This window comes from Tachyglossus aculeatus, chromosome 18 (genome assembly GCF_015852505.1).
Source record: "Tachyglossus aculeatus isolate mTacAcu1 chromosome 18, mTacAcu1.pri, whole genome shotgun sequence".
Taxonomy (NCBI): Eukaryota; Metazoa; Chordata; class Mammalia; order Monotremata; family Tachyglossidae; genus Tachyglossus; species Tachyglossus aculeatus.
The window spans coordinates 24518888-24545451 of NC_052083.1; the positions used below are offsets into that span (position 1 = coordinate 24518888).

At 47.8% G+C, this 26564-nt stretch overlaps 1 protein-coding gene across 1 annotated transcript in view; it reads right to left on the minus strand.

The window, feature by feature from the left end:
* Positions 1-1546: 1546 nt before the first annotated feature.
* Positions 1547-26564, minus strand: part of NIPA1 (NIPA magnesium transporter 1) — a gene marked incomplete at its 5' end in the record, with an annotated part of 42753 nt that continues 17735 nt past the window's right edge. Inside the window, 2 exons of the mRNA XM_038760644.1 lie at positions 1547-2865; positions 15777-15937. Coding sequence (XP_038616572.1) covers positions 2354-2865; positions 15777-15937 — 673 coding nt within the window. The remainder of the gene's footprint in view (positions 2866-15776; positions 15938-26564) is intronic.

The following is a 26564-nucleotide window of genomic DNA, read 5'->3' on the forward strand; positions in this document are numbered from 1 at the left end:
CTGTTTGTCTTCTTTCCATCCATCGTGACTTGGTACAATTCAAACAAGCCTTCCCTCGGCCTTTCCACATTTCAGGTCTGACACTAAACCAAAGAGGACTGCCGTGAAACGTAGCCGGCTTAAGAGATGTGATATCTATACCGACGGCCACTTTCAACCTCAGGATGTTTTTTCCCCTTAAAAAAACGGACATTAAACTGATTTAACAGCCACTAGTCATACAGATCAGTGCCTTTAAAATCTTTTTTAAAAATTTTCTTATAGTCACTTGCACCAGACTGAGTTGTTGATCGGTTACAATAAATGTGAATCGACATCCCGGTTCATTTAACACACTTTCCCTCTGGGCAAAACTTATACGGTTTTGGCAGTATAGAAATTTGTGTAGGGTCTGTGTAGAAATCTGTTTTTTTCTGTAGAACTCCGCTTTCCCCCTTCCCTGCCTCCATTTTTGTGCTTTCCGGTTTAATTAAAGATCCCTACTAAACTTTTAGCAACATTACGGTGACCTTTTTTAATTATTTAGGCTACATTCACAGACTTTTAGGTTCCACTGAAAGTACGAAGGTATTGCGTTAAAGAATGCAGAACAGCCTTCACTGAGACGCTTATTCGGTTTTGGCCATTGAGATTGGTTTTGGCAAAACCAAACGCTAGCCAATACCCAGGAATACTAAGGAGGGGTTAGGAAAAGAATGTTCTGGTACATAAAACAAACAAGAATAGTTACAGAATTGTTCCCATTCCTGTTATGAACTCCGTGGTAAAATTACGGATCGGAACCCTTCATTATAAACCAACACCCTAATTTAAGAAAAGTAAATTTCATGTAGACTTTGACTTACCTTCAGTCCTTTCCCTAGCCCTGAGTCAGGCAATTGTTAATTCTTTTCTCTTTTGGCAATCTGTTTGGAAGTTACTCGATAATTCTAAGTTATTAAATGTACTGGATAATTCTAGATGATGGTCTAGCCAAGGACCGTGCCGTTTCCTGCAGAATAATTTACTTTGATATATCTGAAAAGGGGAATTTCAGTGTGATCCATGTAACTTTAACCTATTTGCGGAAACGTAATGTGTCAAATTACCGTAGTTTTAAATTAACTTCAGCTGATGGTCTTTCTTAGAAATATGCTCTCATTTGTTACTTCATGAATTCATCAGTAGAAATCGGCCAAAAATTAGTTAAATATAATCAGAGTTTGTGTTCTTTTAACTTGGAGAGGGAGGAATACACAAGATAGAGTTAAATTAAGGTGCAATTAAATTTAGAGTACAAAGTCACTGAAGCAAAATAACCCACCACAGAAAGACATCCCTGCTTCCTTGGTTTCTTCTCTAATAATAATAATAATAATGATGGCATTTATTAAGCACTTACTATGTGCAAAGCACTGTTGTAAGCACTGGGGGGATACAAGGTAATGAGGTTGTCCCACGTGGGGCTCACAGTCGTCATCCCCATTTTACAGATGAGGGAACTGAGGCACAGAGAAGTGAAGTGACTTGCCCAAAGTCACGCAGCTGACAAGTGACGGAGCCGGGATTCAAACCCATGACCTCTGACTCCAAAGCCCGTGCTCTTTCCACTGAGCCACACTGCTTCTCTACCTCTGTCTAGGAGGAATGCTTGAATCAACTAAAATTCTCCAGGAGAATCTGAACAAATTGGGATGTACCTGGACAAAGGGCTTCAATTACTAGCTGTGCGCTCCCAATCTGAAATAAATAGCCAGGGAGGATCAGAGGTTCTTGTTCGGTGGGCCATACCAAGTCAGAATGCCCAATGCAATTTTCTGCTAAATGACAGCAATCCTTTCTTAAGATTAACCAAAGAGTCCCTCCGGTGATTTTTTTTTTTCTAAAAAAAATTTAGAAAAGCTTTTCTAACATTTGGGACTTTAGAGTTTTAAACGGTAAAAAGAAAAAAAAAATACAACTTTAGCCCTCAAAAGAAACGTTCGGATTAAGAACCACGGGGACGGAAGACTCTCCGCGCCGGAGGGTAGCGCCTGGGTTTTCCAGGGATGCACCCGCCCACGCCCCCGGAAGCGTTTTGCGGCCAGGGAGCGCGAGCTTCTCAAATCTGCTTCGGTTCCGCACCCTTCTGCCGAGGAAGCCCACTGAGACGTTGGCGAATGCCCTTCCGGGTTAGGGATCTGAATCCCGGCCGTGCCCACCGGGAATCCGTCGGAGGCCCGCGATGATTCCGAAGAGGTCGGTCGGTGTGATTCAGGTGGTAACCCGTTCTGGTCTCCCTTACATCGGGTCAGAGTGAGACCGGTAACTCGGAGGGGAAAGTTTCCATAGCCCGTCAGCGGTTCCCGGAGCCACCCTAGGCCCCGTTCTGATTTTAATCCGTCTTCACGTTCGGCTTATTCACCTCCCCGAGGTTGAAATTGAACTCTTTGAAGACCTGAATGAGTACGATCCCGATAGAAACAGTAGTGAACCCGCAGGCCATGCCCAAGAAATCTACCAGGCCGACATTATTCCACTCCCGGAACAAGATGGCGGAAGCCAGGAGGACTAACGTAGTGAATACCACATAATAGATAGCCCCGAACACGGAAGAATCGAAGCACTCGAGCGCCTTGTTGATGTACCTAAACTGGACGATGATGCTACAACCCAGCACGGCCAGGAGGACCAGACAAAGGCAGAGGGCCCTTTGGCTCGACGGGTTATTGTGCAGGATGTCGTGAGCCGCCAGACCGATCCCTTTGGTGCTGGGTACGGTGAAACTCCCCAGCAAGGAGCAAATACTGATGTACACCATGATATTGGTGGGCCCGTGGGCTGGCGCGATCCAGAAGATCAGCAGGAGAAGCATGAGGAGCACGATGCAGAGATAGCCGACGAACACTGGAGGGAAAAACAAATCGGAATGGAGAGAGAAGATTATACGGGACCACGAAAGGTCCTAAAAATGCTCTAAAGCCTAACTGTCGCTCGCAAACTGACTAAAGTAGAATGTAACATTCTACTTCCGTAGGTGCCAACTGCCCAGGGGTATCACTGGTACGCTTATCACCCGTCTCTACTGATATTATCAACATTACTAACATCCGTTAAGGCCTAACTCGGGACAAAGCACCGATGCCAACTTGTCCTTCCCAAGCGCTCAATACAGTGCTCTGCACACAGTAAGCGCTCCATAAATACGATTAAGCACTGGGGTGAAGTGAAGAAAAACTTGAAGCCCAGGTGCCAAGCCCACCAGGGGCTCACAATCTAGGCAGGTGAGAAAAGGCACCTGACAAAACTTAATAATAATAATGGCATTTATTAAGCGCTTACTATGTGCAAAGCACTGTTCTAAGATATAAATAGAACGAAAATGTTACATTAACCAGTAAAACGATGAAATACGCTGCGAAATAGTTTTTGTGGGGGACTAGTCAGGCTCTGCTTCAAGCAAGATACCCTTCGTTTACAAAATGTCAAGACTGTCTTGTTTTTGAAGCCAGGAAGGGAGGGGTAGGATGGTTACCCCAGATGGTCACCTCTTGGCCCTGAAGCCCAGATGGAAAGGAGGCAGGCTGCCACATCCCACTCAACGTCATCACTGTCACTTACTGAGCGCTTACTGTGTGCACAGCATTGCTTCGGGGGATTAGGGGGTAGGCTGAGGGAAACGTCTTTAAATCCACCTGATCGCTTAAATCACACGCAGCTACACCTCTAAAAAATACGCCACGCGTTTCCGAGATGTCTAAAAAATAGGTAAAATGTTTTATTACATTGATTTTAGTTAGGATCACTAGCTTGCGATCACAACCATCCTGTTGAAAATTCAGAGTTGGCATTAACAGCGCTTAAGAAAACAGTTCTGGTTACATTAAATTGGGGGTATCTGTTGGAAGGCTGCCCCCGACCTCACTGGTTACGAAATGCGAAGGGACCAGTTTGAGAGTTATCTTGGCTTTGTTGTTTTTGCCGTTTTCGTTTTAGCTCCCGGGGCGTACCAATCTAATATTCTTCTTCCCAGCTCAAAAACTGCCGGCGGCGGTGGCCGTCCCCTGCCCTGCTGGGCAAGATTCAAAAAAAGAAAGATATCTGAATGCCAAACAAAAGCCAAGCGTATTTCCAAAATCTGGTGTCAGCATTACGGTCTGGGCTACCAGTGGAAATCTCTGGTTGTCCGTAGGTCTTCCCAGGGGTAAGTGGATGATAATGTGTGAAGTACTTATTATTCGCCAAGCACTGTACTCAGCCTGGGGTAGACGGAAGACACGGTCGTTGACCCACATGGGGCTCGCAATCTAGGGGAGGGAGGGCGAACAAATATTTAATCCCCATTTTACAAAGGAGGAAAAAAGCACAGGGAAGTAAAGCGACTTGCTTAAGGTCACACGCGGCAGGTTTAGTGGCAAAGCCTGGATTAGAACCCAGATCTTCTGACTCTTAGGCCTATCTTCTGTCCGCTGGCCCAAGCTGCTTCACTGCTTCATTTAACTGCCTGTTTTCTTTTTGAAAAAAATGGTATCTGTCTAGCACTTACTGTGTGCCAGAAACTGTACTGAAACTGCTGGGGTGGAGATAAGCTAATCAGGTTGGACGCAGTCCGTGTCCCACAAGAGGCTTAATTCCCATTTCACGGATGAGGTAACTGAGGCACAGAGAAGTTACATAATAATAATATAATAACGATGGTATTTGTTAAGCACTTACTATGTGCAAAGCACTGCTCTAAGCGCTGGAGGGGGATACAAGGTGATCAGGTTGTCCCACGTGGGGCTCACAGTCTTCATCCCCGTTTTACAAATGAGGGAACTGAGGCACAGAAGTTAAGTGACTTGCCCAAGGCCACACGGCTGGCAAGTGGCAGAGCCGGGATTCGAACTCATGAGGTAACTGAGGCACACAGAAGTTCAGTGAGTTGCCCGGGGTCACACAGCTGGCAAATACGATTGATGATGATGATGAAGTGGCAGAGCCGGAATTCGAACCCATGACCTCTGGCTCCCAAGCCCAGGCTCTGAGCCCCGCTGCTTCTCTACGACTACCTCACGACATGACTAGTTCAAGGTCACACCGCAGACAAGGGCAGGGCTGGGTGTACGGTGCTCTGCACACAGTAAGCGCTCAATAAATATGACTGAATGAATGAATGAATGAGAACGCAGGTCCTTCTTACTCCCAAGCCCGTGCTCTATCACGCTGCTTCTTCAGGCTTATCGCACTACGCTCCTTCTGCAAAACAATCTATAATCATTTGCAGAGCCTCTGGTGATGACTGCATCGGCCTCCTCTCTGATTTCCCATCCTCCTGCCTCTGCCCGCTTCAGTCTATACTTCACTCTGCTGCCCGGATCATCTCCGTACAGAAACGCTCTGCGCACTTCACTCCCCTCCACAAAAATCTCCAGCGGCTGCCCGTCAACCTACGAAGCGAGCAAAAACTCCTCACCCTGGGCTTCCAGGCTCTCCGTCCCCTCGCCCCCTCCTACCTCACCTCCCTTCTGTCCTTCTCCGGCCCAGCCCGCACCCTCCGCTCCTCCGCCGCCGCTAACCTCCTCACCGGGCCTCGTTCTCGCCCGTCCCACCGTCGACCCCCGGCCCACGTCCTTCCGTCTGGACTACTGCATCAGCCTTCTCTCTGATCTCCCATCCTTGTGTCTCTCTCCACTTCAATCCATACTTCATGCTGCTGCCCGGATTATCTTTGTCCAGAAACGCTCTGGGAATATCACTCCCCTCCTCAAAAATCTTCAGTGGCTACCAATCAATCTGTGCATCAGGCAGAAACTCCTCACCCTGGGCTTCAAGGTTGTCCATCACCTCACCCCCTCCTACCTCACCTCCCTTCTCTCCTTCTCCAGCCCAGTCCGCACCCTCCGCTCCTCCACCGCTGATCTCCTCACCGTACCTCGCTCTCGCCTGTCCCGCCATCGACCCCCGGCCCACGTCATCCCCCGGGGCCTGGAATGGCCTCCCTCTGCCCCTCCGCCAAGCTCGCTCTCTTCCTCCCTTCAAGGCCCTGCTGAGAGCTCACCTCCTCCAGGAGGCCTTCCCAGACTGAGCCCCTTCCTTCCTCTCCCCCTCGTCCCCCTCTCCATCCCCCCCATCTTACCTCCTTCCCTTCCCCACAGCACCTGTATATATGTATATGTTTGTACATATTTTTTACTCTATTTATTTTATTTGTACATATCTATTCTATTTATTTTATTTTGTTAGTATGTTTGGTTTTGTTCTCTGTTTCCCCCTTTTAGACTGTGAGCTCACTGTTGGGTAGGGACTGTCTCTATCTGTTGCCAATTTGTACTTCCCAAGCGCTTAGTACAGTGCTCTGCACATAGTAAGCGCTCAATAAATACGATTGATGATGATGATGATCCACCAAGCTGGCTCTCTTCCTCCCTTCAAAGCCCTACTGAGCGCTCACCTCCTCCGGGAGGCCTTCCCAGACTGAGCCCCCTTTTTCCTCTCCTCCTCCCCATCCCCCCCGCCCTACCTCCTTCCCCTTCCCACCGCACTTGTATATATTTGTACAGATTTACTACTCTATTTTACTTGGACACAAGTAATTCTATTTCTTTTTCTAATTCTATTTCACAACGAAATTCTATTTCGTTAATGCCGTGCATATAGCCTTAATTCTACTTGTTCCGACGATTTTGACACCTGTCTCCATGTTTTGTCTTGTTGTCTGTCTCCCCATTCTAGACTGCGAGCCCATTGTCGGGTAGGGACCGTCTCTATATGTTGCCGACTTGTACTTCCCCAGCGCTTAGTACAGTGCTCTGCTCACAGTAAGTGCTCAATAAATACGACTGAATGAATGAGCCTGAAGAACCCAGTGTTCAGCAAATAATAATAATGACGGCATTTACTGAGCGCTCACTACGTGCAAAGAACAAACAACTGCCTCATCAAGGCCTTGACATTGACAGTGCTCGGGACCTACTGAATTCGAAGAATTTCCTTGTGAATTGTTAACGACCTCTGATTCTCGCCTCCTGATTCTTCTTTGTATCTTCCAAGCACGGCAGCACTTAGTAGATTGAGCCGAACTGGTCCCTCGACACAGTCCTGTTACTTGGACGGTGTCCGGTGAAAAAAAGGTCAAACGGAAGACTTTTGAGGTGCATTTGACCCAAGGTACGGTTGTGAAGTAGCCTAAGGATCTCGGTTCTACTATTTCCTAGTCTACTTTGTCCTCTAACCTTAATCCACTTTTATGTCTGTCTCCCACTGTAATAATAATGATAATGATGGCATTTATTAAGCGCTTACTATGTGCCAAGCACTGTTCTAAGCACTGGGGAGGTTACACGGTGATCAGGTTGTCCCACGGCGGGTTCACAGTCTTAATCCCTATTTTACAGATATGAGGCACAGAGAAGTGAAGTTTCTTGCCCCAAGTCACCCAGCAGACAAGTGGCGGAGCCGGGATTTGAACCCCTGACCTCTGACTCCAAAGCCCGGGCTCTTTCCAATGAGCCACGCCTAAGGATCTCAATTCTACTGTTTTCTAGTCTACTTTTCCTCTAACCGTAATCCACATTTATATGTCTGTCGCCCACTGTAGACTCCCTGCGGGCAAGGATCACATCTAGTAACTCTGTTTCACTGTACTCTCCCAAGCGCTTAGTACAGTGTTCTCCATAAAAGTGCTCAATAAATAGCACTGATTGACTGAACGCCCTCACCCTGCAACCAGGCGACTTTTACCCTTTCAGATTCGTCCTCTTTTGCTACAACTTTGCCCTCTCTTCTGCTCAGCAAAATGCCAACTCCCCCATCGTTGCTCCCCATGCCCTCCGCCTTTACCAATTATTCCAAACCATGTTCCGCCAGGGTACTTACCTCTCTCTCTCTCTTGCCCTGGTGGCTTTGTCAACGACTTTGTGGACAAAACTGACAGCTTTAAATGTGAGCATCCCGGTCCTCCCTCCACCTCCCCAACTCCCTCCCACCCTCTCCCACTTCCCAGCCATCTGGGATCGCCCAGCGGCAATCTCCCATCTTCTTTCGAAGAAAAAGAGAGGGCAGGGCTAGCGAAGTAAATTCGGGAGTCATCCACGCAGAGGTGACAGTTGAAGGCCGGGAGCAGATGAGCTCCCCGAGGCGGCCGACGCACGTTGAGAAGAGAAGGAAGCTCGGAAAAGAGCCGTGACGCACCCACACGCGAAGAAGGGGAGACAGAGGAAGCACCAAAGAGACTGAGAAGGATTGGCTAGAAAGGTAAGAGAATGAGAAGTGTGCCAGGAAAATAAGGTTCTCAGTGGAGTGAAGGGGACTGTAAAGGGTCAAAAAAAAAAGTTGGAGATTTGAAGATGGAGGCAGCCGGGGTATACAATCCATCTGAGAAGTTTGGACAAGAATGGGAGGGGGGAGAGAGGTGACAGATGGACGGGAGTGTTTTTGGTTTTTTTTTTAGGATGTGTTTAACGACCGGTGTCAAAGAGCCATCAAAGAGTGAGTGGATGAAGATGGCGAAACATCGGAGAGAAAGGAAGAATATTTTTCGAAATTGAGAAAGAATTGGAAGAGGAGGTAGACTTTGAAAGCTGGTGAGAAATCTCTCCTTGAGGGTGGTCAATAAGATGCAAGAGGGCCTGTGGGATGGAAGTAGTTGGGAAGGTATGGAGATTTGTTTCCGTTTTGACAAAGTAATCGGCAAGGTCACTGGGGTGAGAGAGAACGGGGAGATTCATTCATTCATTCAATCGTATTTATTGAGCGCTTACTGTGTGCAGAGCACTGTACTGAGCACTTGGGAAGTACAAGTTGGCAACATATAGAGACGGTCCCGACCCAACAATGGGCTCACAGGGTAAGGGAGTAGATGGGCGAGGAGAAGTATTGTTTCTGAGCGGAAGAGTGTGCAGAGCACTGTACTAAGCGCTTGGGAAGTCCAAGTCGGCAACCTATAGAGACGGTCCCTACCCAACAACGGGCTCATGGTCTAGAAGGGGGAGACAGACGCCAAAACAAAACACGTAGATGGGTGTCAAAATTGTCAGAACAAATAGAATTTAAAAATTGCTGTGTGACCTTGGGCATGCCACTCAACTTCTCTGTGCCTCAGTTACCTCATCTGCAAAATGGGGATTAAGACTGTACGAGCCTCATGTGCCCAACCCGATTGCCTTTATCTACCCCAGTGCTTAGAACGGTGCTTTGCACATAGTAAGCGCTTAACAAATAATAATAATAATGATGGTATTTATTAAGTGCTTACTATGAAGCACTGTTCTAAGCGCTGGGGAGGTTACAAGGTGATCAGGTTGGCCCACGGGGGGCTCACAGTCTCCATGCCCATTTTCCAGATGAGGGAACTGAGGGCCAGAGAAGTGAAGTGACTTGCCCAAAGTCACACAGCTGACAATTCCATCATTATTACCCCAGCACTTAAAAGAGTGCCCGACACCCAATAGACATTTAACAAATACCACAAAGGGAGCTTCTAGACTGTGAGCCCGTTGTCGGGTAGGGACTGTCTCTATATGTAGCCGACTTGGACTTCCCAAGTGCTTAGTACAGTGCTCTGCAAACAGTGGGCGCTCAATAAATAAATAATAATATATAGTATAATAATATAATAATAAATAAATGAATGAATGAATGGAGGCAGGGTTCATTCAATCGTATTTATGGCAAAGGCAGAAGTTGTCATCAGAGAGCAGGATTTTTGAGTTGGTGAGGAGAGATCTGGCCCACCAGATTTTAATCTGGTTTTTCAAGCCACTTCACTTCACCGAGACAGTACTCTCCAAGGACCTCAGGGCCAAATTGAGTTGACACGATCCTTTTCCTCCTGGACTACTTTGACGCAGCGAAGGCAGAAGTTGTCATCAGAGAGCAGGATTTTTGAGTTGGTGAGGAGAGATCTGGCCCACTAAAATCTGGTTTTTCAAGCCACTTCACTTTGCCGAGACAGTACTCTCCAAAGGACCTCAGGGCCAAATCGAGTTGACGCGATCCTTTTCCTCCTGGACTACTTTGATGTTGTGAAGGCAGAAGTTGTCATCATAGCAGGATTTTTGAGTTGGTGAGGTGAGATCTGGCCCACTAAAATCTGGTTTTTCAAGCCACTTCACTTTGCCAAGACAGTACTCTCCAAAGATCTCAGAGCCAAATCGAGTTGACGCGATCCTTTTCCTCCTGGACTACTTTGACGTAGTGAAGGCAGAAGTTGTCATCAGAGAGCAGGATTTTTGAGTTGGTGAGGAGAGATCTGGCCCACTAAAATCTGGTTTTTCAAGCCACTTCACTTCGCCGAGACAGTACTCTCCAAGGACCTCAGAGCCAAATCGAGCTGACGCGATCCTTTTCCTCCTGGACTACTTTGAGGTTGTGAAGGCAGAAGTTGTCATCAGAGAGCAGGATTTTTGAGTTGGTGAGGTGAGATCTGGCCCACTAAAATCTGGTTTTTCAAGCCACTTCACTTCGCCGAGACAGTACTCTCCAAGGACCTCAGAGCCAAATCGAGTTGACGCGATCCTTTTCCTCCTGGACTACTTTGACGCAGCGAAGGCAGAAGTTGTCATCAGAGAGCAGAATTTTTCTGTTGGTGAGGAGAGATCTGCCCCACTAAAATCTGGTTTTTCAAGCCACTTCACTTTGCCGAGACAGTACTCTCCAAGGATCTCAGAGCCAAATCGAGTTGATGCGATCCTTTTCCTCCTGGACTACTTTGACGTACCGAAGGCAGAAGTTGCCATCAGAGAGCAGGAGTTTTGAGTTGTTGAGGAGATCTGGCCCACTAAAATCTGGTTTTTCAAGCCACTTCACTTTGCCGAGACAGTACTCTCTAAGGACATCAGGGCCAAATCGAGTTGACGCGATCCTTTTCCTCCTGGACTACTTTGGCGCAGTGTCTCGGACCCTGAGAACAATTCCTTCTCCTGGAAATGCTATCTAACCTTGGTTTTACTAACACAGTTCTCTCCTGGCTCCTTTCTGGCTCCCCTGGTTGCTCCTCCGCCATTTCTTTCCCCAGCCCCTCCTGCATTTCTCACTCGCTGTCAATGTCCCTAAGGACTCTGTTAGTCGTATTTATACACTGATTCATCCCATCGTATTTATTGAGCGCTTACAGTGTACGGTACCGGGCAGCGGGGCTCAGTGGAAAGAGCCCGGGCTTTGGAGTCAGAGGTCGTGGGTTCAAATCCCCGCTCCGCCACTTGTCAGCTGGGTGACTTTGGGCAAGTCACTTCACTTCTCTGGGCCTCAGTTCCCTCATCTGTGAAATGGGTATTAGGACTGTGAGCCCCCCGTGGGACAACCTGATCACCCTGTAACCTTCCCAGTACCTAGAATGGTGCTTTGCACATAGTAAGCACTTGATAAATCCCATCATTATCATCATCCAGTGCTTAGAACAGCGCTTTGCACATAGTACCTGTATATATGTTTGTATGTATTACTCTATTTATTAATTTATTTCATTTGTACATATTTATTCTATTTATTTTATTAATATGTTTTGTTTTGTTCTCTGTCTCCCCCTTGTAGACTGTGAGCCTGCTGTTGGGTAGGGACCGTCTCTATATGTTACCAACTTGTACTTCCCAAGCACTTAGTACAGCGCTCCGCACACAGTAAGCGCTCGATAAATACGATCCAACGAATGAATGAATGAACCACCTCTCCACGAGTGAATCCCAAATCCCTCTCACTATCTTGGCCTCTACAATCACTCATTCTGTCTTAATAATGGCATTTATTAAGCGCTTACTAAGTGCAAAGCACTGTTCTAAGCCCTGTCTTGCCTTCGGGACAGACACGGATGACTTGCCAGCAGCTCAAGCTCAAAATGTCCCAAACTGAACTCACCTTGGTTCTCAAATCTCCTCCGTCTGATTTTCCCATCACAGTAGACAAAACCGGCATCCTCCCGTTCTCCGAGGCGCGCAATCCCGGTACTATTCTTGACTCCTCTTTCTGTCAGCCCCCACGTTCAATATGCGGGCACGTCTTTCGGGTTTTTCCTCCACAACATTTCCAGAATGTGCCCCTTTCCTCTCCATCCAATCGGCCACCATGCCGGTCCAGGAATTGGCCAAGTCAAGCCCCCTTCCCGGTCTCATTCCCTCCAGTCTCTCTGGTCTGCCACCCGGATGATCCTTCTAAATCATCATTTGTACACCTACGTCCCCGCTTCCCCAAAGCCTTCAGTGCTTTCTCACTGCTCTCTGCATCATTCCTGATTTTAAAGCACTCCGCCAGCCCTCGCTCCCTCTTATTCACTCTCTTCTCCCACTACAACCCAGCTCTTCACTCTGTCTTCTCCATAAAACCTCCTCACTGTGCCTTGCCCTCAACTCTCCCGTCTCCAATTCCTTTCTCCTGCTTGGGATTCTCCGATTCTCCAAGTCAGCCGGATCACACCCCTCTCCATCCCCATCTTCAGAGTCCTTCTGAAATCTTTCCTTCAAGCGGCTTTCCCTGATTATTTTCCCCCCACCAGTCATATTCTCCCAACTAGCATCTTAGCACTTTTGTGTCAATTCCGCACTCCCAACTATCACAACATTTCTGTACATTCATTCATTCAATCACATTTATTGAGCGCTTACTGTGTGCAGAGCACTGTACTAAGCGCTTGGGGGACTTCACTGTAGTCTCTGCCCACAGTGAGCTTAAAGTCTACATGGGGAGCCAGGCATTAAGACAGATGAATAAATTACAGATATTCATTCAATCGTATTTACTGAGCGCTTACTGTGTGCACAGCACTGTACTAAGCGCTTGGAAAGTACAATTCAGGAAAAAAGAGAGACAATCCCTGCCCACACTCTGGGCTTACAGTCTAGAAGGGGGGAGACAGATGTCAGAGAAGCTGCGTGGCTCAGTGGAAAGAGCCCGGGCTTTGGAGTCCGAGGTCACGGGTTCAAATCCCGGCTCTGCCAATTGCCAGCTGGGTGACTTTGGGCAAGTCACTTCACTTCTCTGGGCCTCAGTTACCTCATCTGCAAAATGGGGATTAAGACTGTGAGCCCCACGTGGGACAACCTGATCACCCTGTATCCTCCCCAGCGCTTAGAACAGTGCTTTGCACATAGTAAGCGCTTAACAAATGCCAATTATTATATTATTATTATTCTCTGGGCCTCAGTTCCCTCATCTGGAAAATGGGGATGAAGACTGTGAGCCCCCCATGGGCCAACCCGATCGCCTTGTAACCTCCCCAGCACTTAGAACGGTGCTTGGCCCACAGTAAGCGCTTAATGAATGCCATCATTATTATTATGGCTATTATCAAAGCAAGTAAACAGGCATCAATACAAATAAATCGAATTCTAGCTATATACACCTCAAAACAAGTAAACAGGCACCGCAAGTCCCTCAATATATCCAACGACTCTCCCGTCCTTCAAAGCCTTACTGAAGGCACATCTCCTCCAAAATATCTTCCCCGTCTAAGCCCTCATTTCCTCTCCTCCCACTCCATTCCGTATCACCCATCACCTCGGTTTCGCAGCCTTTATTCATCCCTCCCCGAGCCCCACAGCGCTTACGTCCACGTCCATAATTTTTGGACGTCAGTGTCTCGTCTCCCGACTCCGTTATACTGTATAGTCTCGCAAGCCGGGTTCTGCAGACGGCGAGTGCTCGATAAATACTTGATGATTGATGAGAGAACTGGCTAGTCTCCTTGGGGAGCGGATGCGTGACGACCAACCGACCAAAAGGGAGACGGCCAACTCTGTTGGACTGGACTCTCCCAAGGGATTAGTACGTACGGCGCCCGGGGTGAGCACGCGATATGTGCCACTGAATGATGACTAAAAAGCAGAACCTGGAACTTTTACGGGAAAACTCTCTGTAAGGCCAAAGGCCAAGTCCTCTCGGATTAACTGTAGACGGCCCAACTGTCATCAGCCAGTCGGTCCCCTCCAGCACTCAGACCTTTGTATAAATGACTGAACAGTCCGTTCATTTATTCTGATTGCCCTATTTGTCAGTCAGTTTGTACAGAAACATATCTGCAACTACATTTCTGTCGGTTCCCCCGTAAGAAGTCATTGGTTCTACGTTCCCAAATGCTTCGTAGAGGGAGCAGCTCAGTGGAAAGAGCCTGGGTTTGGGAGTCAGAGGTCATGGGTTCCGATCCCGCTTCTGCCACTTGTCGGCTGGGTGACTCTGGGCATGTCGCTTCACTTCCCTGGCCCTCAGTTACCTCATCTGGAAAATGGGGATGAAGACTGTGAGCCCCATGTGGGACAACCTGATTACCTTGTATCTCCCCCAGCGCTTAAAACTGTGCTTGGCACATAGTAAGTGCTTAACAAATGCCATCACATTATTCACTCAAAACCTTTATCATCATCAATTGTATTTATTGAGCGCTTACTATGTGCACAGCACTGTACTAAGCGCTTGGGAAGTACAAATTGGCAACATATAGAGACAGTCCCTACCCAACAGTGGGCTTTCCTGGGTCTCACCTCCCCATTCCCTTCCTTGATTTCCCTATTCCCCACAGAATTTATGTACATATCTTTAAATCATATATTCTAAATGACTTATTTTTATATATAATAATAATGATGGTACTTGTTAAGCGCTTACTACGTGCAAAGCACTGTCCTAAGCGTGCCTGCCTCCCCCTCTAGACTGTAAGCTCATTATGGGCAGAGCGCATGTCTGCTAACTCCGTTAGATTGTACTCTCCCAGTTTGCTGCACGTAGTACAGAGAAGCAGCGTGGCTCAGCGGAAAGAGCCTGGGCTTTGGAGTCCGAGGTCATGGGTTCAAATCCCGGCTCCGCCGCTTAGCTGTGTGACTTTGGGCAAGTCACTTCACTTCCCTGGGCCTCAGTTACCTCATCTGTAAAATGGGGATGAAGACTGGGAGCCCCCCGTGGGACAACCTGATCACCCTGTAACCTCCCCAGCACTTAGAACAGTGCTCACAGTAAGTGCTTAATAAATGCCATCATCATTATTATTATTATTATTATTAAAGTATGCGCTCCAGAAATACCGCCGATTATGAGAATCTGCTTATGAGCCAGTGGGAAGCTAAACCTGGGTTTAAGTAAGCAGTCAGTCAGTCAACCGTATTTATTGAGTGCTTACCGTGCGCAGAGCACTGTACTAAGCGCTTGGGAGAGTTCAATACAACACTATAACAGACACAATCCCTGCCACACTGAGTTTACAGTCTTGAGCAGTGATCTGCTTCTGTTCCTCCACCTCCTCCTCACTGCCATCCTCTTTTGGGCCAAAAGGCTTGAAAAGAAACTTTACGGCACGCTTCCGGGCTCTGCCGTCTGATCCCTTGCCGGACGGATTTCTCCGCCAAGCGCAGGCCGGAGCAGCGGCCGTTAACGGCTCTGACAGACGTCCCGGGCAGTTCCCCGGTGCAGATCACTCCCGGATGGATCTTCCCCTTGGATGCTGATTGACATAAGGGGACGAACTGGCAACGATCTTCCCCAGCCAGTCCAGATCCCTGGTCTAGTGGAAAGGGCGCATTTCTGGGAATCACGCAGCCCGGATCTCAGCCCCAGCCCTGCCTCCGGCTGGCCGTGTTACCCGGGGCAAGTCACTTAGCCTCCCTAAGTGCAGAACTCCTCTGTAAAATGACGGGGGAAAGAAAGATTGCGAGCCCCGGGCAGGACGGAGACTTCATCCCATCGCCCACCTCCGCATCTACCCCAATGCCTTAACACGTCGCGAGCGCTTAAAAACTGTATTATTATTTCATCATATACGCAAAGAGGAAATCGGAGGCTAACGATCACCGAGACGCTTCAGGAAGGCAAGGATCCCAGGGCGGCCTAGCTCAACGGAACAGTGAAAGAAAACGAAATACCTGGATTCATAAGTTTCTCTTCCAGCTCAGCCTGGGTTGTTACGCTCTCAGATTTTGGTGAGTGAATAATGAGAACAACAGAGCCGGCGCAGCTTAGCAAACAGCCCAACTTTCCCAAAATGTTCAGCTTCTCCTTCAGCAGGTAAGATGCTAATATGGACCTTCCGCACCAAAAGAGAAAAGTAAAAGTTTTAAACCAAGCAATCACAGACGCAAGAGAATCTCATTTCCTCTGGTCTTTAGTTTCCGTGGACGAACCCAGGTTTCTCCGCAGGCAGATTTTAAGAACGATGTTTTATTTTACTATGGACCTTCCGTACCAAAAGAGAAAAGTAAAAGTTTTAAACCAAGCAATCACAGACACAAGAGAATCTCATTTCCTCTGGTCTTTAGTTTCCGTGGACGAACCCAGGTTTCTCCGCAGCCAGATTTTAAGAACGATGTTTTATTTTACTACGGACCTTCCGTACCAAAAGAGAAAAGTAAAAGTTTTAAACCAAGCAGTCACAGACGCAAGAGAATCTCATTTCCTCTGGTCTTTAGTTTCCGTGGACGAACCCAGGTTTCTCTGCAGCCAGATTTTAAGAACGATGTTTTATTTTATTAGACTTTCGATCTTAACAGAAGAATATCTTACGTTATTTTATTACTAGACTTCTGATCTTAGAAGAGTACGAAGCAGCGTGGCTCGGTGGAAACAGCAAGGGCTTTGGAGTCAGAGGTCACGGGTTCAAATCCCGGCTCTGCCAACTGTCAGCCGTGTGACTCTGGGCAAGCCACTTCACTTCTCTGGGCCTCAGTTCCCTCATCTGTAAAACGGGGATGAAGACTGTAAGCCCCTCGTGGGACAACCCGATCGCCTCGTATCTCCCCCAGCACTTAGAACAGTGCTTTGCACATAGTAAGCACTTAATAAATGCCATTATTATTATTATTATTTTACAGGCATCTACCAGGTTTGGCGATAAACCTGGAGAAAACTCTTAGCAGCGGAAAGAGCCCGGGCTTTGGGAGTCAGAGGTCATGGGTTCAAATCCCGGCTCCGCCACATGTCTGCCGTGTGACCTTAGGCACTTCTCGGAGCCTCAGTTACCTCATCTGGAAAATGGGGATGAAGACTGTGAGCCCCACGGGGGACAACCTGACCACCTTGTACCTCCCCCGGCGCTTAGAACAGTGCTTCGCACATAGTAAGCGCTTAACAAATGCCATCAATATTATTATCAGTCAGCAAAATCTCCTGGAGAACGCCACTTTCCCTCTCTTGAGGTTCTTCCTATTCTCCTATCGTAAGAGGTAGTGCAAATCCAAACTCTCTACCTCAACCCAAAATTCATTCACTCCGTTGTATTTATTGAGCGCTTACTGCGTGCAAAGCATCGTGCCAAGCACTCGGTACCTAGCGAGGCTCAGTGGAAAGAGCCCGGGCTTGGGAACCAGAGGTCGTGGGTTCAAATTCCGGCTCCGCGGCCTGTCGGCTGTGTGCCTTCTAGACTGTGAGCCCGTTGTTGGGTCGGGACCGTCTCTATATGTTGCCGACTTGGACTTCCCAAGCGCTCAGTACAGCGCTCTGCACACAGTAAGCGCTCAATAAATACGACTGAATGAGTGAATGAAGTCACTTCACTTCTCTAGAGAAGCAGCGTGGCTCAGTGGGAAAGAACCCGGGCTTTGGAGTCGGAGGTCATGGGTTCAAATCCCGGTTCCACCAATTGTCAGCTGGGGGACTTTGGGCAAGTCACTTCACTTCTCTGGGCCTCAGTTACCTCATCTGTCAAAGGGGGATTAAGACTGTGAGCCCCCCGTGGGACAACCTGATCACCTTGTAACCTCCCCACCGCTTAGAACGGTGCTTTGCACATAGTAAGTGCTTAATAAATGCCATCATTATTATTATTCTCTGTGCCTCAGTGACCTCATCTGTAAAATGGGGATGACTGTGAGCCCCACGTGGGGCAACCTGATCACCCTGTATCCTCCCCAGGCTTCCAACAGTGCTTTGCACATAGTAAGCGCTTAACAAATGCCATCATCATTATTATTATTACCTTCATTCTCCTTCCATCTCCTTCTCGTTCTCTTCGGCAGATTCATTCATTCGATCGTATTTATTGAGCGCTTACTGTGGGCAGAGCACTGTACTAAGCGCTGGGAAGGTACAATTCAGCAATAAAGAGAGACAATCCCTGCCCACACGGGGTCACCTCCTCTGCCCCCCACCTTCTAACTGCAGGGATGTCTCAGGGCTCAATTCCGGATCCCCTTCTGATTTCCACCTATTCCCATTCCCTTGGAGAATTCCTAGCTTCCCATCGCCGCTTCCATGGGGACTCTCATCTATACATGTCCCACATCTCCCATAGGGACTACCATCCCTACGCAGATGATTCCCAAATCTACATCTCCCAGCCCTGATCTCCCTCCTCGGCAGTCTCACGTTTCCTCCTGCCTTAAGGACACCTCTCCTTGGCTGTCCCGCCTCCACCTTAAACTGAGCGGATCTAAAACAGAATTCCTTCTCTTCCCACCCAAACCCCGTTCTCCTCATTCCTTCATTCATTCAATCGTATTTATTGAGCGCTTACTGTGTGCAGAGCACTGTATTAAGCGCTTGGGAAGTACGAGTTGGCAACATATAGAGACGGTCCCTACTCGACAGCGGGCTCCTCCTGACTTTACCATCACCACGGGCAGTTTCTGTCTCACAAACCCATAACCTCGGCCTTATCCTCGATTCCTCTCTCTCATCATCATCATCATCATCATCAATCGTATTTATTGAGCGCTTACTGTGTGCAGAGCACTGTACTAAGCGCTTGGGAAGTACAAATTGGCAACATACAGAGACAGTCCCTACCCAACAGTGGGTTCACAGTCTAAAAGGGGGAGACAGAGAACAAAACCAAACATACTAACAAAATAAAATAATTCAACCCATGCATTCAATCTGTCACCAAATCCTATCAGTTCATTCGTTTGTTCAATTGTATTTATTGAGCGCTTACGGTAGAAAGCACCACTTGGGAGAGTACAATACAACAACAAATGGACACATTCCCACAACTTGTACTTCCCAACCCAACTTGTACTTCCCAAGCGCTTAGTACAGTGCTCTGCACACAGTAAGCGCTCAATAAGTACGATTGATTGATTGATTGACAAACTTCCACAACAACACTTCCATTCTAGAGGGAGGGAGACAGACATCAATACAAATTAAGTAGAGATACGTACATAAGAGAAGCAGCGTGGCTCTGTGGAAAGAGCACAGGCTTTGGAGTCAGAGGTCATGGGTTCAAATTCTGGCTCCGCCAATTGTCAGCTGTGTGATTTTGGGCAAGTCACTTCACTCCTCTGGGCCTCAGTTTCCTCCACTGTAAAATGGGGATTAGGACTGTGAGCCCCCCGTGGGACCACCTGATCACCTTGTAACCTCCCCAGCGCTTAGAACAGTGCTTGGCACATAGTAAGCGCTTAATAAATGCCATTATTATTATTAAGTGTTGCGAAGCTGGGGCGGGGGGACGGGAGGACAGGGGGGACGGGGAAAGAAACAAAGAAAGCGAGTCAGAGCGAAGTGGGAGAAGGGAAAGTTGGGGGCTTAGGCTGGGAAGATCTCCGGGAGATGTGCCTTCAATAAGGCTTTGAAGGGGGCTTTAGTACAGTGCTCTGCACACAGTAAGCGCTCAATAAATACGACTGAATGAGTAATCGTCCGTCGGATTTGGGGAAGGAGGGCACTCACAATGCTAAAATCCCCGCTTTACTCTCTGTCCAAACCGCCACCACAGCAGTTCTCCTAGGCCGCCTTGATTACTGCATCAGCCTCCTTGCCGACGTCCCTGCCTCCCGTCTCTCCTCGCTCCAGTCCGGATTTCGCTCCGCCGCCCGGATCGTTTTTCGGGAACACTTTCCAGTCGTCTCACCCCACTACTCAAAAACCTCCTCACCAAACAGAAACTCCTTTACTATCAGCTGTCTCCTTCTTACCCTACCTCGCCAATTTCCTATTCCGACTCGAGCCGGACACTCTGCTCCTCCACCGCCAACCTATTCTTGGTAGCCTGAGCCGTCTTTCCCCAGGCCATCAAGCCTGTGACTCCCCCTCTTTCTTCTCGGCAGTACGCCACTTTCCCCATTTTCAAAACCCTCCTAAAATCACATCAGCGCTTAGAACAGTGCTCTGCACATAGTAAGCGCTTAACAAGTGCCATTATTATTATTATTATTATTATTATCTCCCACGAGAAGCCTTGCCTCGGCCCTTATTTCCTCTACCTGCCTTCCCTTCTGCATCAACTGCACGGTTGGTTGTTTACCCCTTAAGCACTTTGACGCTCATCCCGGCCCCGCAACATTTATGAACATACCTTTATACTCTCCTACCTTTAATTTAATTTATCGCTTGCCTCCCCCGGTAGACCATAAGTTTCTTGTGGACATGCACAACGTCATATTGCACTTTTCCAAGCGTTAGGATAATGTCATATTGTACTTTTCCAAGCATTTAGTACAGTCCTCTGCCTACGGTAAGCGCTGAATAACATATATTAATTGATAATTCTAGACTGTGAGCCCACCGTTGGGTAGGGACCGTCTCTATATGTTGCCAACTTGGACTTCCCAAGCGCTTAGTACAGTGCTCTGCACACAGTAAGCGCTCAATAAATACGACAGAATGAATGAATGATAATTCATTACCCCAGGGTGGAGGACTGAGGTGGAGGATGGAGATTTTTAAAGGAATTCCCGGGGACAATAAGTAGGCATATAAAGCCAAACACACCGGCACGGACTTTGGGAAATACACCAACTTCATAATAATAATAATAATTATGGTACTTGTTAAGTGCTTACTATGTGCCAAGCACTGCTAATAATAATAATGATAGCATTTATTAAGCGCTTACTATGTGCAAAGCACTCTTCTAAGCACTGGGGAGGTTACAAGGCGATCAGGTCGTCCCACGGGGGGCTCACAATCTTAATCCCCATTTTCCAGATGAGGGAACTGAGGTCCAGAGAAGTGAAGTGACTTGCCCAGAGTCACCCAGCTGACAGTTGGCGGAGCCGGGATTTGAACCCATGACCTCGGACTCCAAAGCCCGGGCTCTTTCCCCTGAGCCACGCTGCTTCTCTGAGCGCTGGGGCAGATACAAGGTAATCGGCTTGTCCCACGTGGGGCTCACAGTCTTAATCCCCATTTTCCAGATGAGGGAACTGAGGCCCAGAGAAGTGAAGTGGCTCGCCCAAGGTCACAGAGCAGGCACGTGGCAGAGCTGGGATTAGAACCCACGGCCTCCGACGTCCAAGCCTTTCCACTAAGGCCCGCCGCTTCTCTCTAATGTCCCTGGAAGTGGTTAGGTTGGTGAGATGGAGAGAGGCCATGATTTGGGTTATTTTTGAAGGTATTTGTTAATACCGTACCATTTTTTTTCAACGATATTGTACTAAGCGCTGGGGTACATACATGCTAATCAGGTTAGACACAGTCCACGCCCCACAAAATAATAATAATAATAATAATAATAATAATAATAATTACTGGTTTTAGTTAAGCGCTTACTAAACGTCAAGCACTGTACTAAGTACTATTATCTTGTACTAGATACAAGATAATCAGATCCCACACGGGGCTCACAATCTAAGTCGGAGACAGAACAGGCACTGTATCCCCGTTTTGCAAATCAAGGAACTGAGGCCGAGAGAGGTTAAGTGACTTGTCCAAGGTCACACGGCACACAAGTGGCCGAGTCGGGATTAGAACCCGGCTCCTCGGGCTCCCAGTGATCCTTCAACTAGATCACTGCTTCTCCAGGTACCGACTGGTTGCTGCTTGGAGATTAAAAGCAAATTCCCAGCTTGGAAAGAGACCTGCTGATGCTTTACATTCTTCACTCATTCGACCGTATTTATTGAGCGCTTACCGTGCGCGGAGCACTGTACTAAGCGCTTGGGAAGTACAAGCTGGCAACACACGGAGACGGTCCCACGTTTCAAACTGAAGGGCAGCTCTACGTGTGAGCTACAAAAGTTCCCAGATATAATTACGCTTACAAAAATACCCAAGAAACCCGAAGATAAGGGAAATAGCAAATAGCCCCACACAAGGCTCAAAGTCTTATTTCCCATTTTACAGATGAGGGAACTGAGGAACAGAGAGCCTTGTCCACGGTCACAGAAGAAGAGTGACAGAGACAGGATTAGAATCCAGGTCCTTCTTATTCATTCATTCATTCAATCGTATTTATTGAGCGCTTACTGTGTGCAGAGCACTGTACTAAGCGCTTGGGAAGTCCAAGTCGGCAACATACAGAGACGGCCCCTACCCAACGGCAGGCTCACATTAATCTGGCCTTATTAAACGGGTCTTTAATATGAGTTGTGTTATTATGACTTTCTCATGAGCATCAATGGTTTTGTTAGAACAAGAAGCAGCGTTCAGCTGTGTGACTTTGGGCAAGTCACTTCACTTCTCTGGGCCTCAGTTCCCTCCTCTGTAAAATGGGGATGAAGACCGTGAGCCCCCCGTGGGACAACCCCATCACCTTGTAACCTCCCCAGCGCTTAGAACAGTGCTTTGCACATAGTAAGAGCTTAATAAATGCCATCATCATTATTACTGCTTAGTGAATAGAGCAATAGTGAATGGAAGTCAGAAGGGCCTTAATTCTAATCCCACCTCCGCTACTTGTCTGCTGTGCGACCTTGGGCAAGTCACTTCACTTCTCTGTGCCTCAGTTCCCTCATCTGTACAATGGGCATTAAGACAGTGAGCCCCCCGTGGGACAACCTGATTACCTTGTAACCTTGCCAGCGCTTAGAACAGTGCTTTGCACATAGTAAGAGCTTAATAAATGCCATCATCATTATTACTGCTTAGTGAATAGAGCAATAGTGAATGGAAGTCAGAAGGGCCTGAATTCTAATCCCACCTCCGCTACTTGTCTGCTGTGCGACCCTGGGCAAGTCACTTCACTTCTCTGTGCCTCAGTTCCCTCATCTGTACAATGGGCATTAAGACAGTGAGCCCCCCATGGGACAACCTGATCACCCTGTAACCTTCCCAGCGCTTAGAACAGTGCTTTGCACATAGTAAGAGCTTAATAAATGCCATCATCATTATTACTGCTTAGTGAATAGAGCAATAGTGAATGGAAGTCAGAAGGGCATGAATTCTAATCCCACCTCCGCTACTTATCTGCTGTGCAAACTTGGGCAAGTCACTTCACTTCTCTGTGCCTCAGTTCCCTCATCTGTACAATGGGCATTAAGACAGTGAGCCCCCTGTGGGACAACCTGATCACCCTGTAACCTTCCCAGCGCTTAGAACGGTGCTTTGCACATAGTAAGTGCTTAATAAATGCCATCATCATTATTACTGCTTAGTGAATACAGCAATAGTGAATGGAAGTCAGAAGGGCCTGAATTCTAATCCCACCTCCGCTACTTGTCTGCTGTGCGACCCTGGGCAAGTCACTTCACTTCTCTGTGCCTCAGTTACCTCATCTGTACAATGGGCATTAGGACAGTGAGCTCCCCGTGGGACAACCCTGTAACCTGCACAGCGCTTAGAACGGTGCTTTGCACATAGTAAGCGCTTAATAAATGCCATCATCATTATTATTATTATTGCTTAGTGAATAGAGCATGTGCCTGGCAGTCAGAAGGGCCTGAATTCTAATCCCGGCTCCGCCACTTGCCTGCCGCGTGACCCCGGGCAAGTCACTTCACTTCTCTGTGCCTCGGTTACCTCATCTGGAAAATGGGGATTAAAAAAGTGAACCCCATTTGGGACGTGGACTGTGTCCAACCAAGGTTTAGTACATTGCCTAGCATATAGTCAGCACTTATACCATTAAAAAGAAAATAAGACCTCGTTAGGTCAGGCTAAGGTGAGTCTAGTTCAAATTTGCGAGACAGCCTGAGTTGTTCAAGTGCCGGGAAATGCAGTTTTACTCCAGTCCTGAGCCGCAGAGGGGTTCACTTGGCGGGAGTGGGGAATGAGGAGCTGCTGGATCCGTGTAAACTGGGAAGAGGATTCTCGATGCGTTGGGATAAATCTACGGATTTATGTAGGGGGAGGGCATTGGCACATTTATTGAGTGCTCTATTGGTTCCGACGCTTTTGACACCCGTCTCCGTGTTTGGTTTTGTTGTCCGTCTCCCCCTTCTAGACTGGGAGCCCGTTGTTGGGCAGGGACCGTCTCTAGATGTTGCCGACTTTTTGATAATAATAATAATGGTCCGACTTGTACTTCCCAAGCGCTTAGTACAGTGCTCTGCACACAGTAAGCGCTCAATAAATACGACTGAATGAATGAATTTATTAAGCGCTTACTATGTGCAAAGCACTGTTCCAAGTGCTCCGTACAGAGCTCTGCACACAGTAAGCGCTCAATAAATACGACTGAATGAATGAATAATAATAATGATGGCATTTGTTAGGCGCTTACTACGTGCAAAGCACTGTTCTAAGCGCTGAATGAGAACGTACTGTGTTCACAGTGCGCTACTAAGCACTTGGGAAACTACAGGATAAGGAAGTCAGTAGAAACGTTCCCTGCCCACAAGGGGCTTACGGTCTGAGGGGTTGGGGGGAAATGGGCAGCAGACATTCAAATCAATAAAGAGCCGTGGGGCTGAGGATGGAGGGAATATCAAGTGCATAAAAGGTTCAAATCCAAGTGCGAGGGGGACGCCCAAGGAAGATGGAGAAAGGGAAACGAGGGTTTAGTCAGGGAAGGCCTCTTGGACGAGATAGGATCGGAATACGGCTTGGAACGTGCGGAGACGGGCGGTCTGTCGTACGTCAAGGGGGAGGAAGTTCCAAGCCAGAGCAGGATGTGGGCAAGGGGCTGGTGGCATTGACGATTCATGGGTTTGAATCCCAGCTCCGCCACTTAATAATAATGGTATTTTTTAAGCGCTATGTGTAAAGCACTGTTCTAAGCGCTGGGGAGGTTACAAGGCCATCAGGTGGTCCCACGGGGGGGGGCTCACAGTTTTAATCCCCATTTTCCAGATGAGGTCACTGAGGCCCAGAGAAGTGACTTGCCCAAAGTGACACAGCTAACAGTTGGCGGAGCCGGGATTTGAACCCACAGCCTCTGACTCCAAAGCCCGGGCTCTTTCCCCTGAGCCACGCTGCTTCTCTGCCACTTGTCAGCTGCGTGACCTTGGGCAAGCCACTTAGCTTCTCTGGGCCTCAGTTCCCTCATCTGTCAAATGGGGATGAAGACCGTGAGCCCCCCGTGGGACCACCTGATCACCTTGTAACCTCCCCAGCGCTTAGAACAGTGCTTTGCACATAGCAAGCGCTTAATAAATGCCATCATTATTATTATTATTACTAGGGAGTGGGAGGGAGAGGAGAAGCCCACGGCCAGAGAGACAGGAAGAGAACCAAAAGAGGACAAGAACTTAATATAGTGCTATTCACATAGTAAGTGCTCAATAAATATGATTGACTATGTCAGTGAAGACAAGATTGGATATTGTTCCCAATCCCAATTTCCAATTGGATATTGTTTAGAGAAGCAGCCTGGCTCAATGGAAAGAGCTTTGGAGTCAGGGGTCATGGGTTCAAATCCCGGCTCCGCCAATCGTCCGCTGTGTGACTCTGGGCAAGTCACTTCACTTCTCTGGGCCTCAGTTCCCTCATCTGTCAAATGGGGATGAAGACCGTGAGCCTCCCGTGGGACCACCTGATCACCTTGTAACCTCCCCAGCGCCTAGAACAGTGCTTTGCACATAGCAAGCGCTTAATAAATGCCATCATTATTATTATTATTACTAGGGAGTGGGAGGGAGAGGAGAAGCCCACGGCCAGAGAGATAGGAAGAGAACCAAAAGAGGACAAGAACTTAATACAGTGTTATTCACATAGTAAGTGCTCAATAAATATGATTGACTATGTCAGTGAAGACAAGATTGGATATTGTTTCCAATTCCAATTTCTAATTGGACATTGTTTAGAGAAGCAGCGTGGCTCAATGGAAAGAGCTCTGGAGTCAGGGGTCATGGGTTCAAATCTCAGCTCCGCCAACTGTCCGCTGTGTGACTTTGGGCAAGTCACTTCACTTCTCTGAGCCTCAGTTACCTCATCTGTCAAATGGGGATGAAGACTGTGAGCCCCCTGTGGGACAACCTGATCACTTTGTAACCTCCCCAGCGCTTAGAACAGTGCTTTGCCCATAGTAAGTGCTTAATAAATGCCATTATTATTATTAATATTATTATTATTATTATTATTATGAAGTGGGAGGCAGAGGAGAAGCCCACGGCCGGAGAGATAGGAGGAGAACCAAGAGAGGACAAGAACTTAATACAGTGCTATTCACATAGTAAGTGCTCAATAAATACGATTGATTATGTCAGTGAAGACAAGACGGGATATTGTTCCCAATTCCAATTTCCAATTGGATATTGTTTAGAGAAGCAGCGTGGCTCAATGGAGTCAGGGGTCACGGGTTCAAATCTCACCTCCGCCAATTGTCCGCTGTGTGACTTTGGGCAAGTCACTTCACTTCTCTGGGCCTCAGTTACCTCATCTGTAAAATGGGAATTATAATAATGATAATAATGGCATTTATTAAGTAAGTGTTCTAAGCGCTGGGGAGGTTACAGGGTGATCAGGTTGTCCCACGGCGGGGGGCTCACAGTCTTCATCCCCATTTTCCATTTGAGGTCACTGAGGCCCAGAGAAGTGAAGTGACTTGCCCAAAGTCACCCAGCTGACAATCGGCGGGGCCGGGATTTGAACCCCTGGCCTCTGACTCCAAAGCC